Here is a 16,554-nt window from a genome sequence, read left to right as displayed (position 1 = left end):
TGCTTACACAGCACGGATCGTGCGGCATTTGCTAGACGCCAACATTTGACATGGCACAAAGCTTGCCTGCGAACGGAATGTATGAAATATATAATGGTGCCACCTTTTGGTGGCAATTGCTGCTAAACTTTCACACAATCTATGCAACATATACTGCCTTCCTTCCTGGAGACATTGAGTGTACCAAGAAAACACGAACATTTTTGCAAACAGTGTTTTGCTGTAACTAATGGGCATGAATAGCGCTGCATGTGTGCATAAGTAGAGGGTGTGCTGAGGGCTTCATAGCATATTTGTGATGTCTGATAGGCTTTTGTGCATTGTATTCGTTAGGAAAACTAAACTTAAGAGCTTACCCTTGCATGCACAAAAGACTAATAAGGCACTATTGTACAAAGTGCTGAATTTTATGTGGTGTTGATGCAGAGTTGTATGCATATCTTCCCAGCTTGTATCAGGCTTCCCCAGTCAAACCTTGGAGAAAGTGGAGACGTCTCTGTCTTGCTATATGTATAGTTTTTGTCAAAAGTGTAAAGACCAGGGGGTCTGTTTACGAGCCACTTCGTGCGCCTTGTAATGCATTTCCAGCGTACCGAATCTCTTCATGGTAAGAAGATTTTTCGTCCCACCCTCTCCAATGGGAAGAACCTCCACTAATGCTAAATCAGCACCACGGCATGGCTCAGAAGCAGACCACCCCCCCCAGGCTCTACACTTTTGACAAAGGCCGTACCTACCTGTATTTTATACCCTTTGCTTATATGTAGGTTACCATTTAGATTAAAGACTTGGCTTGTTTATGCAAAAACTGGTTTTATAAAATCTGCCGGTGCCTGTACAGTGATTTGTTCTCAGTTGGCTCTTCCTTGCTAAACCAGCCAGTTATTTCTTGTAATAACGTGACTTCTCTCCACTTTTCCTCTCGTCAAAGTTTTGTCTTTCTCTGTCTCTCTGGAATAATCGGGTCATTTCTACTTCAGCCTTACTTCTCTCCTTAGCTGTATTGTAAAGTTGTAAAAAAAAAATTGGCCATTTATTTTCTGATTGTGAGGTAGACTTAGGAGAATATCACCATCAAACATGCACAATGTGAAATACTTCTTGTACTTCTATTCGATAAGATCATTTAGGTTTTGTCATCTTTGAGCCTAACCAGCTTTTTGTATGTTCACACCTTTTCTTTAAGCCAGCTACTCATTTTCTGATTACATAATGCTAGTAGCAAAATAGAAAAGAAAGCGTGACACTTAAAAGGCTTTAGCACAATACTAGAATTATTTAGTGAGGAGGTTTATTGTATGCACCGCTTCCCAGTAAATACAATAGGGACTACTTCGCAAAGGTAAAGGAAGCACCTGAGCTCAGCGCTATATAACCTGACAAAAAAAAGTGCTATGCAATCGTATTGGATACTATTCTGTCATCTTTGATTGTCGACATTTCATTGAATACCTCAGGATAGACGCCAATTTGGAACAATTTTCTTTTTCTGCGACAATCAAAAGCAATAATCTTTATTTCTAGGCAGAAGTTAGGGCCAATAGCCTTCCTCATTTCTTGTGCATAACTTGGCAATTACCAGTACAGATAATAATAGGCTATAACTGAGTTATAGTACTTTTATTTACTTCAGTTCAGGTTCAAGAGCAAGATATGTTTTTATTGCAGCAGCTGTTGGAATGTAACAAAAGAATAGAAAATAAATGTCGTAGCAGATGGAAATGAACACACAGTTGCAGTGGTATTGTACCTTATGCTTAGGTATGGCTCATGTTGCTAGATGTGGAAGTAAGCCTTATATGTAAAGTATCATCAAAGGATACAAAGTCTGAAGATGATTAACATTTATTTATTTGTTTGTTTATTTAACCTTGCAGCCCCATTGGGCATTGTGTAAGGGGGGTCACAGTAAGAAATGAATGCCAATAATAATGGGCGAAACAACAAGCAGTGCATACTTTCAAAACATAACAGAATTCCAGTAAGTTGTAGAATCTATGCACGGTTACATGGAACAGAATACGTGCAGATGCATTCAAAATATAAAGAACGCAACAAGCGACTAGCTCTGTACACTAATGCAAAAAGATTATCTTGGCACTACAAGGTGAGCACGTGCTCTCCATCATATCTACTAGTTGAGAGGTACGCAGCTGAGGGTTCATTTACTATTCATCCTGCGGCTATCATTTCGAGGCCTCTGTTTGGGGACTAAAGCTTCAGTGATAATCTGTATCTTGATAGTACTGGGATCGACAAAAGAGCTTCGCGTAAAAATGCCTGCCATTGCTTCTCCCAATTTTAAAGGCTTTAAAAAATGCATAGTTTTTATCTGAAGTTTACAGGCCAAGGGACTTCCTTCTTGTCCTTGCTGCATGGCTTTGTTCCACATTGGGAACTTATCCTCACTTTTCTGGAAGAGCTTCCAGGGGTGTTGTAAGAGCCGTATTAGAGACGGCTTAGGGGCCAACCCTTTGGGGTCCTTCTGACAAAAAAGGCTTTGCATCAGTACTGCGTTTAGTATTTTAAGGGCTGCAGAAGCTCTTTTGAACACTAGGGATGAACATTGAACCAGGGTGTACCTGGTGAACAAGGAACCACCATGTTTCATCAACCTTTGCTCGAGCACCGTGTGGGCAGCGTGAGCATGTTTCTTTTCTGCACAAACATATTTCACAGCGGACAGTTAGCACATTTTTCAAGCTCCACCATTAAGGGTATGACACGATCATATTAATAGCACCTGTCTGTGGTTCCCCGTTTGGGTTTATAGTCGCTTCCATGCATTTTGCTACTCGCTTAACTATTGCTTAATTTGAGGCTCTTTTTTTTCTCGCACATACTGATCTTGCACAACGTCTCAAACATACATAGCATACAGTCGTAAGTATCCACATTATGTGAAGGACCACCCGACATAGGTAAGACCTTCTTTAAAAACATCCCTGCACGCATGTCCTACTCAGATTGAAGGGTTGTGTGTCCGATTCCCATCACGTTTCCCATTTGTCAGCTGCTGAGTTGGTAGTTGCCAACAGGGGTAGCCATCTACACTACGTCTATGCCTGTAGTCTATGTGGCCTGCTTACTTACACATGCGAGAGGTGTGCTCGTGATTTTTCCCTCACAACACCGGCTGCCACTGCCATACCCTCCACTTTATGCTGCCACCTTTGCTTCTTCCGCCACTGCCCTCCTCACTCTTCAAGTGCATCCCCCTTCCTCCAGATTTTATTCTTGCCCTCCTGTGAGGTGCATTCCTGCACTGTCGTCATAAGCATCTGCATTCATAGTAGTCGCCTTTCGGCTTCATTTTATATCACCGTCCTCACATTGCACATTCTTCATCCCTCGCTTGCTATTGCTGTCTTTCACGGCAGTCACCCTCTGGGTTCTTCCTGTGGCAGCCCCATTCTGGCTGCGCATTCCTCCACTCTCACCGCACAGCCCAAGCCAGTAAGCCACCACGGGCTCTCACCATCCCTCCTTCCCTTCTGCTTAATGCCTGGAGAGGATTTCCATCTCTGCATTCTACCGCCACCTGCCAGCCCCTTACTATTCCACCGCCGCCGCCATACTATCCAGAAACAAATACCTAAGAACTGCACTGTAAGAGGTTGCTGCACATTCCACCAGCGGCCGCTAGCACGTGGTCCTCCATCATGTCCTCTTTTGTTTCTTATAAAATCTGACCATTCGTTCGGACTAACATCCGCATTTTGAGTTCCATCCTTTATGTTCTTATATGACCGAAACTGAGGAAAACATGAAATGTGTGGGGTACCCTCAGCAGTGCTTCTGCATATAAGTGCAATTTGTTGACCTGCCCCTGTAAGAGTGGAGCTCAGGTATAAAGATGCATTCCTGCTTGGTCTTGTCCACTTAGCCGTGCTGGGCCAGGAGTGTCCTCGGGGATGGGAGGACTATGGCCAGTCCTGCTACAAGTTCAACCGGTCCCCAGTACGGACGCGGGACGGGGCCAAAGAAGCCTGCCAGGCGTACAACTGTGAACTGATCTCAGTGAACACCTTCGAAGAGCATCGCTTTGTCATCGACTGGCTGCGAGAGCATGATCCTCAGCATCGACGGTGAGACTTTGGCCGTTAGATGACACTGTGGGAGGTTAAAAGTAAAGTGGTTTAAAAAAGTTTTAGAATGTATAAAAAATGAAAATGCTAAAGAACAAAAACGTGGTGCCGATTACATTATGAAAATGCCATAGACACTCGCAGCTTGAGCATTTATTTATTAGCATGAGGTGGCAGATAACATCATTGGCAAGCCTTCTGTGTATGAAACACACTTTATCAAAAGTAAATTGCATCACCATAAGGCAATGTAGAGCAGGATAGTGAAAACCACCTGCTTCAGCAGCAGTAATTCATCAAGTTGAAGTGATTGTGTGTTACTGTTCTTGTCAAGTTTTTTTGATATGGTCCTTTGTTTTTGAACCTGGTGACTTTTATTGCAGTGTGCAATGTGTCACTATGTACTTGTTCTCTTCTTGTTGAGTTGGGAGGGAACTATAGTTCTAGCCCTGCAGTCCAAATAGAACATTATTGCCAGTAAATGTGTACTCTGTGATGGTACTGTGACTCTTTCTTTACTTTTATTGTCTAAATCTATTTAAATAAGTGAAAGCAATTTTGAGAATCCTAGAATTTCTTAAACTCTAGTTTCAAGCACACAGGACTGTTCATGACCTGACTGTCTCTGTTCCTACCCAGGTGGTTCACCAGTGGCTTTGAGAGTGGTGACAATGTGTGGACATGGGAAGGGGACAATGCCCAGTTCAGCAACATCGACAACCTTTGGTTGCCGCATCAGGATGGCCAGCTGTGGAAGTATGCCTCTTACAAGTAAGTGTGCACTCACTGTGGTGTGGTCCAGTTGCGGCAAGTTTGAAAATTTGACATCGGGCCTTGGCAACTGCAGGCAACTGCAAGCACATCTGATCGAAGAGCTGTGTTGATGATCAACATTTAGACTGTTTAATGACCAGTAAGCAGGGGTAGTTCAGAGAGAGGCAAGGAAGGGGGATGAATGGATTCCTAAGGTGTCACATGAGGACTTCAAGCCCTCGCACTCTTGTTGTAAAACCAGCACAACGGGTAAATGTAAAACATGGCAAGTTGTGGGCATGGACGAGCTTTTATGATAAGTGGAGACAGAAGCCAGTTGTTTAGCAAAGTTGGGCTGTGCAGTTTTGCCCGACATGGAAGAGACTTGAATTGATGACTGGCAAGCATGAGTGGACGTTTCTTTCTCACCAACGTTTCCTTCTCGGCCATGTACAGCTTTTCAACCGAACACAACCGCTGGGGTCTGCAGCGAGTGGCTCCAGGAGACGAACTGGCGTTCATCTGCGAGATCCCCAAAGAACGGCTGTTCCAGATATACATCCAGGAGCGTCCGCTTGGTACGGGAGCCGCTTTTCTTTGTAGCCCATAGCCGTGGCAGCAGAAGCTGCACGTGGACGCGTGTGCTACATTTGTTTGATTTTGGCTCGCACAGATATAGTGTTGTCAGGCTTGGTGCTAAATGCTGATAAAATATTACAGTTCATGTGCTGCATTGCTTGCAGCTTGACCTTTGGAACTTTTGTGATAACTGCTAAATGAACAAGACTGTGTGATCAGTTACAAAAGTGCTGTTGCCATTTCCAAACACGCTGACCATCTTTGCCACCGCCAAGATTTTCCTTTGTTTTCAACAGGCAGAGTTTCTCCTGATGTTAAGGTTGCTTGTAAATTTGACTTGCTGGGATTTTGAAACTGCTGTTACATGCACATGACAGGATACTACTTAGAGGTGACAGTCAATGTTGTTACACTGAAAGCTCTGTGCAAGATTGACAACAAATGACAACTATGTGGACTGAGAACTTTTTGAGCATGTCATCATCATTCAACCTTTAATGCTGCTCTTGGTATAATTCACCTTTGTGACATATGTACTACTATGGGCTAGTAGAATTTTGTTAAATTCGCATGCTCTGGGGGACTCCTTTTAGCTGCCATCGATAATTTTATCCATCCTACATGGCTGTGGAACATTTACTACTGTAATCAGAAGCATTAAAGGAAATGGTGTATTTGGGACATTTTGGGGCTCTAAATTGTTTCCTTGACATCGAGTCGCCACCTCCTCTTGAATTTCGAGCGGCAATCTCTTGTGGTAGTTGCTGATTATTGTTATACTCTTGTAGTCTCAAAAGTGTGCATAGGTGTACCCCCACCACAGAAGACTCAATATGTGTCAAAGTTCTTTAATTTACATTGTTTGTGAAAAGCAGCTTCAAGTTCTGGTAGCGCCTTATGGTAATTTTTTTAAAGCAGCAGATGCGTCTATCATTTGGAACATATGGCTCAGCATACGCCTCTTTGTCATCAGCCATCACTGTATGTATTGGCCTGCAGCTGACGAAATGGTCTCTCAGTTGTCTGGTTTGGCCTGGTTATAACTCAGAAGTTGTCCCATTGAAGAAGTCCACAAATTTTGTGACAGGGTGATCCAACATGGTGAGAGAGCCAAGTGAACCAGGCTCCTGACCACATTCCACTTGGCCTCTTATTCCAGACTTTGGCTACATCCTGACCAACCGGGAAGAGGTACCCCAGGGCCCCTACTTTATCGAAGAGCCCGAGGAGGTGATCTTCGACCTGAGCGGCCGCAGCACAGTCAATGACATCTCCCTACGCTGTGTGGCTGCGGGTTATCCGGCACCCACTTACAAGTGGTTCAAGGTGGGCCAAAGGGGATCTCTAGATGCAGCAGAAACATTGATATCTTGTGTTGCTCAATCGGGTTTAATTATTAAGATTAAGTGCTATGCTGTGCTAACACATGGCTCCCACGTCAATCCACATTCCTTTCTCTTCTCTCTTCCCCATCTTATCTGTCCTCTTCCACGCTGTCTTGCTTTTGTTGTTTATTTATTTATGCAAAACACCCTACAGTGTTCGACAGCGTTACGGGGGGTCAGAAACAACATTAAGTACAAGAGTAATAAGTACAAAAATGCAACGCAAAATTATCGAGCTGCAAGAAACACTAGCAATCTCCCGTGGTACTGCATAAAGGTACTGTACAAAGCTATATTTTATTGTAGCTGGTGCTTTCGCCACTGCACGCCCTTAATAATACTCTGGTTTTGCATGGTGTGATGATTCTCTAAAGCATTGGACATTACAGTCCTCATGAGCACCTCCTCTGTTGCACCCAGCTACATTGGGAAGAAAGGAGAAAGGCAATAAACACTGCCCTCAGCTTTCTGCAGAGTGAGGGTCTTATATGTCTCCTGCCAGCAATGAATACTGCCCAATTCCGGGCAACTCTTTTTGTGCCCACCTCAGGGCATACTGATGGCCCGTTTTGGTGTTGGTCTCAAGGTTAACCCACTTCATTGTAACAACTGTGTTAATGAATGGGATAAAATAGTTGCAGTACCAGAGTGGTAGAGCCTTTAGACTAACACCGAATTGGGTATTTATTCCACATGCTCTGAGTTGGGCACAGGAAGAAACGTCCTGAAAACGGACAGTACACATTGCCAGCTCACTCTGCCCCTCACTCTGCTGAAAGGTGAGGGAAGGGTTTGTTGCCTTTTCCGTCCCCTACATTTTTCTTGTGCGGTTTGGTGCCGTTGAAAAGGCAGTTACCGGCTCTGTCACATGTGCTGATTTGGGGAATCGTTGTAGCATGACGTAACGGAAGTTATGAAATGTGGCATGTTGATTGCTACACAGTTGTGACACGTGAGTAGCGTGCAGTGTGTCATCTGTATAAGTTTGCTTGTAATTGTGCTCAGAGCATGGCTTCCGTGTTGATTTTGAGCTGTAAGGAGATTGTGAGCATTTTGCAAAGATCAGAAATATTGTTGAGGGCCACAGCTGTTATTTCCCTGTTAAATAGAAAGCACGGTGCATTAGGTTGGAGAATATGGTTTTGAAGGAAATTTAAAAATTTAATTCCGTTTATTTTCTGCAGGTAGGTAATAAATTGTTACTGGTTGTTATATAATGACGGCATTGTGAACTATCGTGAGAACAAATCAGAAATCGAATAACTATATTTGTTTAGATACAAAATTATGTTATATTGAAACAGATATATCATGGCTTTTTCTACTGCAGTTTCAGCGCAAAGCCAGGTGCACAGCGTGACAGCCGAGTGGGATTATCCTCATTGTGGGAACCACTAAACCGTTTTAGACCAGAACTGCAGAACATTCAGTCTTTTTAGTGTCAGTCACTTCTGTCATAAGCGAGCACTCCAGGAAGTGGTCTTTGCACTTTTTGTGTGCCTCCTGCTTGTACTATTGACATGATGTTGCAGAATTCGGTCACATATACTTTATCTTATTTTCATTTTTTCACTGGCTGTTTTCCCAGGAGGAGTATAAAAATGACGAACAACTCAACATCTACATTGATCCGCTGTCCAATGGTCGCTTCACGCAAACGGATGGGACCTTGATAATTTACAACCCAGACCAGGTGAGTTTATCGCTCAGGGTCGTGTCAACTCAAGTTTGATTATTTCATTGCATTGAAGGTTGCTGCAAAAGTTGCTGTGAACAGGGTAAAATTGCATAGTGCGCAACTGTATAGAAGCTTCTAAGCGTTCTCCAAGTATATTATCTTTGTCTCACAATTGGGAATGTTTCGTAAATATGAGGAATCATATTGAACCAACTGGAAGGAATTGCACTAACGTCCATCTGGTGTCGCAAAGTGGGATCATGGGCACCTCTTGTTCCAGAGGCATAGGCGATGGCAAAAAATGTCTGCATTTTAAGATGCAGGTCCCATTATTCTGTTGATTTTTTGTTACATTGTGATCATGTATCATTGTAAGAGCAGCATGGTATTTACGCTTGTGTGATGGCGGTTTATCAGTGCCTCAATGGCAGACTTATGCAGATAGGCTCGATGCAGTCTTTGAGTTTGATTGTAAGATGGAAAGCTGTGAGAATCGGATCTGAATGCCTAAAAACACAAGTTCAGTCTGTCATGTATGTAGTGGAGCATTTTAGGGAGCAGGATTACATTCATGGAGTTGTTACTAACTATACTTAGTAAGTAGCAGCTGACATTGAAGGATCTGGCTTCATCTTTGTCGTCCAAGACCTGGTATTGTCACCACTGCACTGTTTGTCTGTCGTTCAAGCATTAATCGGCTTCACTATGGCTGCCACAAACCGAAACCAATGGATCTGCTTTTGATTTTTACTGCATCAAAGTTACAAAGCTACTTAGTGTTCAGCATGCCGGCATATCCGGCAGCAAAATTGAAATTCTCCTTTCATTGGGATTAGGGGACCTAAAAACCTCTCTCTCTCTCTGATTACTGGCATAGCTACTTCACTGTTGTCCACGACAGTGCAGCCTGCACGCTCAGTACAGGTTGCTGCACTGTTTTTTTTTTCTTTATATGAAAATGCATGCCTAATCTAAGTGCTCAGGTAAGCAGGCAAACATGAAGTGGAGAACCCTACTGATACCTTGCCCATGCATCCATACTTTTTTTTTTTAATAATTATTATTATTTATTTTTTATTGTTTAGACTAAAGACCGAGGCAAGTACCACTGTTTGGCTGAGAACAAGTACGGCAAGGTTCTCTCCCGCTCTGTTTCCCTTGGCTTTGGCTTCATCGGGGAGTTCAACAAGAACCGGGCCACTGACAGCGGCAAGGAATTCTGGGGTGAGCCCTGTCTCCCCGTGTTCCCCTTCTGTAGTGGTTCGATACTTGTAGTCATTCAATTTCAGCACCAATCCTTGGAACAGGCCAGTTGGTGTCGGTACTAAAACTACATAGTTTCACTTAGAACTCGCACAGACAGCAAGGACAGTGCAGAAAAATTTCAAAGGGCATTGATGGAAGCTGCGTACGTTTTTGTTCCCAGTAAATTACCTCCCAGCTCACCAGAACAGACCAATTTCAAAGCCTACAATTTATATTTTTGGTGCGGCAGAAGTTCTGCACAGGGGTGGTGTAAGGCCTACTTTAGGCCTACTTTGGTACAATACTTAGGAGCAGCCCTTGCACAACTCTTGTTGGTGATGGACCACTGGCTTTAGGAATGCCTTCAGCAAACCTTACTCCAGAAAATTTTCTAAGGGAAAAGGTCTTTTTTTGGGAAATCACTCTTATGGTAGTAGCCAGGTACAGTGCCTGAACACATGCACTTGATACCTGCGGCGATGGCACAGTGGCTACAGCATTTAATGGCTGCATTTCGATAGGGGTGAATTGCTAAGACACCCATGTTCGGCATGGTCATTGCATGTAAAGGAGCCCCACATGGCTGAAGTTGATCTGGAGCCCTCTCTGTAGTTGGGTAGCGCTCAATAAAACTGCTGCAGATGCTCCCAAAATATAGTGCGTTCCTGCCATTGACATTGGCCAATTTTCATGACACCAAGAATAATCCAATTTAGCCCTGGTGGGCTGCCTTTTAGCTTCGAACTCCACTTTTATTTCGCTGGCACTTAGAGCCCCACTCACCGATTTCACCTGTTCTGCGGCCTGCTCGGTCTGAAATAAAATAAACCAAAATGAAACACTTTACGGCTGGAAGTGGGCTTTGAACTCGTGGAGGCGTGAACAGATCTGCTTCGCTGGCTACTGCATTAGACCACAGTGCCATCGCCACATGTCTGTCTTTTGTGCTGTGCTTCGCATGTCGTTATCTTCAGCAAAGCTGATGCCTGCCACTTGAATCCCCCTTTTCTTCATGCAGGCAAGTCTGTGTCGTGCGACCCTCCGCAGTTCAACCCAGCTGTGCATTACTTCTGGGTGCGCAACGCCTTCCCGGACTTTGTACAGGAGGACCCACGGGTGTTTATGTCGCACGATGGCAACCTCTACTTCGCCTCTCTGGAGAAGAACGATGATGCTAACTACTCCTGCAACGTCCAGAGCCGCATCTCTTCGACAGGCCGCACGGGGCCTTTCTTCCACCTGTCCGTCGAGCCCGCCTGTGAGTGTTGCTCATTTGTCTTTTTATTATGCTAGTGTCAGTCGAGGAATCTGGCATCCTCATTCTGTCATTGGCATATGTTACACGGAGAAGAGATGTCGGGCAGAGGTTAGTGGTGGCATTCGCCCTTGCACAGACCTGTAGTGCCCTCTGTGCACAGTGCTGTGGTCTAGCTCTTGCACGGTTCTGGGTTCTGTGCAGATAGGGCGCCAGTGTGTAGGCAGCGAACAGAACATTCAGAAGTGCAAACAGCTGTTATAGAATGTCACGTTAATGTTTTCACCTGTTGAGTGGGTGGTTCTGTTTTTGTTTTTTAAATTTCGTTTTATTGATTTTTGGCGCCTCATGCCACAAAGGCACAAAAAATCATTTGGCATAATGTCTATGGTTCTAAACATCTTTTATTGACTTCAAAAAAGAACATATTGATCCCTCTAGAAGCAGCTTATAGCATCAAGTAATGGTGGCTCGTTCATGATTTCAGCGAGTGGCCAGAAGCTACTTTTTCCTAACAACTTCCCGAAGTCTTTCCCTGAGGCACCTTTGGCTGGCAACGATGTGCGACTGGAGTGCATTGCTTACGGATAGTAAGTATAGCGTTTTCTCTTTATTTAACGCACGGGCGTGGATTAGTCCCCCTGATGGACTTAGTGTTAGTCATTCAATTTAATTCTGTTGCCCCTGAGCACTTCTCTGTTATACGCGATCCACATACTTCCTGTAGAATTAGTGAAAATGTGTGCCTTCTTGAAACTGACTGCTTGATCTTCCTTGGCACCATATACTACAGGATAGGGAATCACAGGATTGGAATTCATCCAAAGAAATTCATTGCCATAAAGCTTATGCTGCTGGTCAAGTTGTGGGGAATAAAGGGCTCATGCATTCAGAATCATGTCATTAAAGTGCTTTGCCACTCTTCGCTGAATGCATGAGTATACAGTGAAATCTCGTTGATACAATCCCGCGTAATACGTTTTTCAGAATGAGTTTTTTCTTTCCCGGCTGACGCCTTGTAAAAGTAATGCATTTTCATATTGCTAATACAATCGTATTTCCTCACAGGTTTCGATAATACGATCGCAAAAAGATTTGAAAAATTTCTCGTTTTGATTTTTGCGCCAAGACGCAGCGGGATTTCTAGCGGGATTCAATAGTAGCTGCAGCTGAAACCAAAACCTCAGATTTAGTGCCTGCTGGACTTCCTGTGGCAGTGTGGCTGCCTCTAGGAGCAATGTTTGCAAGCTGCACGATAATCATGATGATGATGGTCGATTGCTCTTTTTTCTGCCATCTATCCCAAGACAGAGTAACTACATTAGAAGCACGGGACCAAGAAGCAGCAGTTGGCCCGTGCGTTAGCGACAAGGTACCTAGTGTAGGCAGGCCGTTGTTGTCGGTGCCATTTGTGTTGGTTGTTTTGTGCATTCAGCTTACATTTGTTCGTACTTGCGGTTCTTCTGCTTTGGTGCCGCGTTTCACCATGTCTAGGAAGCAGAAAGCATTGTTGCTAAAAGAAAAACTCAACGTCCTTTCAAAAGGCGACGATAATCCGTGGAAGAAATGTGAGGACCTGGCTCGCGAACTTCGTTTGCTTGTCTCCACGCTGAGCACGATCATTGGTAAGCGAGAGGAAATTCGGAAAAACATCCAAGTCTTCGGCGCTGATGTGAAACAAACAAGGGGTGCGAAGCATGGTAGAATGGAAGAGATCCTCCTGGCATAGTTAAAGGAAGTAAGGACAACGGGTGTGAACACTGACGGCACTGTTGTTCACAAAAAAGCAGATGAGATTGCGCTCTCTTTGGGCATTGATGATTTCAAGGCATCGGGTAGGTGTTTCGCAGAGCACTGACGCAGGCTGCAGTCGTTAAACGTTTGCACATGCTTTGAAGAAACCAGTGACAGAGTATGTTGCATTATTCCGAAGGCAATCTGTTTTTAAATCTCCCTGATAAATGTGTTTTGTGTTGGTACATGTACTATTTGCTAGATGTTTCTCAGAATCATACAAACTTCTCATGTAATCCATCGTGCTGCTGCTCACGCTACATTCCCTCGCAAACATTGCCGTTCAAACGACACAAGTGTTTACGCTGAAGACATTCGGCCTCTGGCCTCGGTTAGTGCTCTGCGAAACGAGAGAAATATTTTGATAAACACTGATGCGACACTGTTAAAAAGGCCCTGTTCTCCACAAAATTTGTTATCAGTGCTGTCGGCGCCCACTCTGCCGCGGTGTCCGTGAGTGCCTCCAGTGTTTGTGAACACAGTGTTGGTTCTATAGCTGATTCTTCGGGGTTCCTGTGTCGCTCATCACCTCCTTCTTTTGGAGAGTGAGTGACCATTAAAGCAGGGAATAGTCTCTGTCAGTCTTGTTTGGCTGACAAACACAGTCGTATTTGTGTTGATTCTAGCTGTGGGTATCATCAGGCAAGTAGGGTGGTGCTCTTAACCCTGCTAGCTTGGTATTGGGTGATGGCCAGTGACGACTGAACTCTGATTTCTGCCCATCTCGTGCCTTCTGCAGCCCTGTGCCTAAGTACAACTGGACGCGCATTGGGGGTCCCATGCCCAAGGGAGCACAGATCAGTTCACACGGCCGTGTGCTGCTGCTGCCACGTGTGCGCGTCGAAGACCTTGGCGAGTACCTCTGCACAGCCAGCGCAGACCAAGACAGCATCCACAAGGCTGTCACCCTCACCATTCAGGGTGAGTGCTTCTGTGAAATATAGAGCGGAGGAGACAAGGCCAAGTACTAGCAGCACGGCAGATGTGCATTACTTGGAGTGTGAATTGTGCTAGCGGCACATGCAGTGTAAATTGCAAAGAGGGTAGCCAATGGTTTGCAAGCATGTTGTCTTGAGTTTGCCTCTTTGTTCACTTTTTCAATACTTTGTTTTCTCACTTTCCTTCCTCTGCTTGAAGAAAATTACATCACTTACTTGATTTTCATCATGATTAAAAATAAAAAGAAAACTTGTCTTCTGCTTCATGGATTCCTTTGTTGTAGTGCAGTTTGGAGGATACATAATTGACGGTACTGCTGATGGCACAGACCGAAATGAGGTTTAAGAAAAGTGAAGTAGACTGAACGTCTTGCTTCAGCGTTGAATTGAGAGGCACATAATTTGAGAAATGGCATCGCTGGTGAAAAGTCACAAGAAAAGAGCAAAGTAAAAAAATTTTGCTTTGGATCACCGATAAATGTTGGCTTCCTGTCGGCCTTCTTCATCATTTAGGCAGTGATGCGACCCTATCTCTTGGGCGCATTCGATCTTGGACGAAGAAAATGTTGGGCGAAACTGCTGCCCAGTTGTCCAGTTCGTAGAAGCCTGATTGTAATCGTTGGGGCTTTTCTGCTCAGACCTGGCATTCTTGACATTTGCACTTGCTTGCAGCAATGCCCGAGTTCACCATTCCGCTGGAGCACCAGGTACTGGATGAGGGCGCCCGGCTGACGTGGACCTGCGAGGCGTTTGGCATCCCCGAGGTGGAATACCGCTGGTACCGCAACGGCGAGCTTCTCAACATCGAAAGCACGGATGACTTCAGGGCGCGGTACAAGGTGCAGACGTGTCCTCCCACTCAGTTCTTTGCACTTTGCTGCAGTTGGACACAGCTCAGGAACAAAGTGACAAAAGTCATTCAAAGGAGGGCCTCTTATAAAGGACATTTGCTGCTTCATTCTTAAACTGTGTCTGATTCAACTTCTTGTTAAACACATCTCTGAGAAGAACAGGTGTGTGGAGAACTCTAGAGGCAGCCAGAGGAAGCCATCTTCTATGGAATTCGCTTATTTGCGGGGTTGAACTGATTTGAGTTAGTGTTTACACAGTAGGCACAAGTAAAGAGAATGATGGCTGGGCTAACAACCTGGTGCTGTCATGATGTTGACTTATGTACAGAATGAAGTGCATCAGAGAATAGCCATGTGCCATCCTTTGTCAAAAGTTTTCTTGCCATGGGGTTGACTGCTGGATCATGTAGCAGAGGTCCAGCAGCTCCCATGGAATGTCCTAGGTCTGGAGAAATGAGCTTGAAACTTTTTGTTCTGCTCGCTCCTTGAAAAGACAGCGAAAGATGTGGAAGGACGTACATTTTTAGTTTTGGTGCAGTGAAAAAACTGTTTAAGAGTGATACAGTTAAACCTCTACGTAACGATCGTCTGTGTAGCGAATTCCTCGATATTGCGGGCACACCGGGGCCAAGTTGTAGATTCCATGCTAAAGCATCGCTGTCGTTTAGGACTGCGTGTTCCATGCTTGATTGCCTCTAGTGCAAATACCTCAAACGCTAAAATTTCGCATTCTTGCATATTGTGATTGTCCTGCTAATTTTTTTTTCTCTCTGTTTGCTCGTGTTTCATGGTAGGTGGACAACAACATCCTGATCATCGAGTACCTGAACAGCCAAACTGACGATGGCATGTACCAGTGCGCAGCCACCAACTCCTTGGGCACCACCTTCTCCACGGCACAGCTGCGTGTCATCAGTGAGTACCCCCAACATTTATTCACTCATGTCTAGCAGTTTAGTCTAACCTCCTTGTCAAGTTCATTGGCACTCAAGTAGCATGCCAATTGTCGCATTAGGCATCATCAGTTATGCACCTCCAGATGCCTGCTGACTGTCCCTGTCAGAGCGTGGATCTAGTTGTTAATTTTTCTTCTTGGGTTGCTCCGTTTGTTTCCAGTTGCTGTCAAAATACATTTGTTTTTCTTTGTCTTGGCAGTTTCAAGTGGCCTACGGGCAGCCAGACTCACGAGAACGATGTTATGCTGGTTGCACTCGGTCAGCGCTAGCAGCTGATAGAATCCACCTATGTGAACAGTTCTCTGCATAATGCTGTCTTACAGATGCAGGTTGTCGATAGGGTACTGTGTGCAATTTGATTATGATTGTTTATGCTGGTTATGTATCAGAACTTGCTGGGAATCCATCAAGCATGCAGCTGTGCTAAAGGATCAGAGTAGCGAACTTATATTTATCATAAGAATATACTAATAATAGTTGCTTGGTAATCTGAAGAGGTAAAGAAATAGGCCTTCTTTTAGCTTGAAATTTTGTCACTACTTTTGTCTGCAGGGCAGTAATAGCAGCACTAGCCATGCATAAAATGTAAGTGCCTATACACTCCTATCTGAATGAAAAACAAAAAAACAGAAGGGTTTATGCAGGGAACGATTGTTGTACATTGACGGGCCTGTGCTTACTAATGCTTATGTATGATGCTTACTAATGTTTCGCATTTAACGTCCATAAAATTCTTTTTTAATTTTTATTTTATTCTTTAGTACTTCTTTCTTTCCTAATCTCTTCTTTAGCATGTCTGGCTCCTAATGCATCTGTATTGGAAGGTTGTGAAGTAGGCAAAACCTCTCTTTCCCTTTCCTTGCAATACAGCCATGGCTCCCAACTTTGCCAAATATCCCCTGGACTCTGAGATGTATGCTGCCGAGGAAGGCAATATCACCATCCCGTGCCGCCCCGAAGCTGCACCATTTCCTGAGTTCACGTGGCGGCGAGACGGATACACCATTCCTTTGGGTGGCCGGGTGCAGGTAT

The 16,554-nt window shown here is 44.4% G+C and overlaps 1 protein-coding gene across 1 annotated transcript in view; it reads left to right on the top strand.

The window, feature by feature from the left end:
- Cont (Contactin) overlaps positions 1-16,554 on the top strand; it is a 43,751-nt gene that overhangs the window by 2,519 nt on the left and 24,678 nt on the right. Inside the window, exons 3-14 of the mRNA XM_084578878.1 lie at positions 3,887-4,088; positions 4,728-4,859; positions 5,298-5,419; positions 6,580-6,746; positions 8,394-8,498; positions 9,569-9,707; positions 10,747-10,986; positions 11,471-11,573; positions 13,517-13,698; positions 14,388-14,554; positions 15,361-15,481; positions 16,393-16,550. Coding sequence (XP_084435004.1) covers positions 3,887-4,088; positions 4,728-4,859; positions 5,298-5,419; positions 6,580-6,746; positions 8,394-8,498; positions 9,569-9,707; positions 10,747-10,986; positions 11,471-11,573; positions 13,517-13,698; positions 14,388-14,554; positions 15,361-15,481; positions 16,393-16,550 — 1,838 coding nt within the window. The remainder of the gene's footprint in view (positions 1-3,886; positions 4,089-4,727; positions 4,860-5,297; positions 5,420-6,579; positions 6,747-8,393; positions 8,499-9,568; positions 9,708-10,746; positions 10,987-11,470; positions 11,574-13,516; positions 13,699-14,387; positions 14,555-15,360; positions 15,482-16,392; positions 16,551-16,554) is intronic.

The sequence above is a fragment of the Amblyomma maculatum genome, chromosome 9 (genome assembly GCF_055883805.1).
Source record: "Amblyomma maculatum isolate TAMU_Amacu chromosome 9, ASM5588380v1, whole genome shotgun sequence".
Classification (NCBI taxonomy): Eukaryota; Metazoa; Arthropoda; class Arachnida; order Ixodida; family Ixodidae; genus Amblyomma; species Amblyomma maculatum.
The sequence above is the reverse complement of the archived record's forward strand: the minus strand, read 5'-3'. Positions and strand labels throughout refer to the sequence as shown.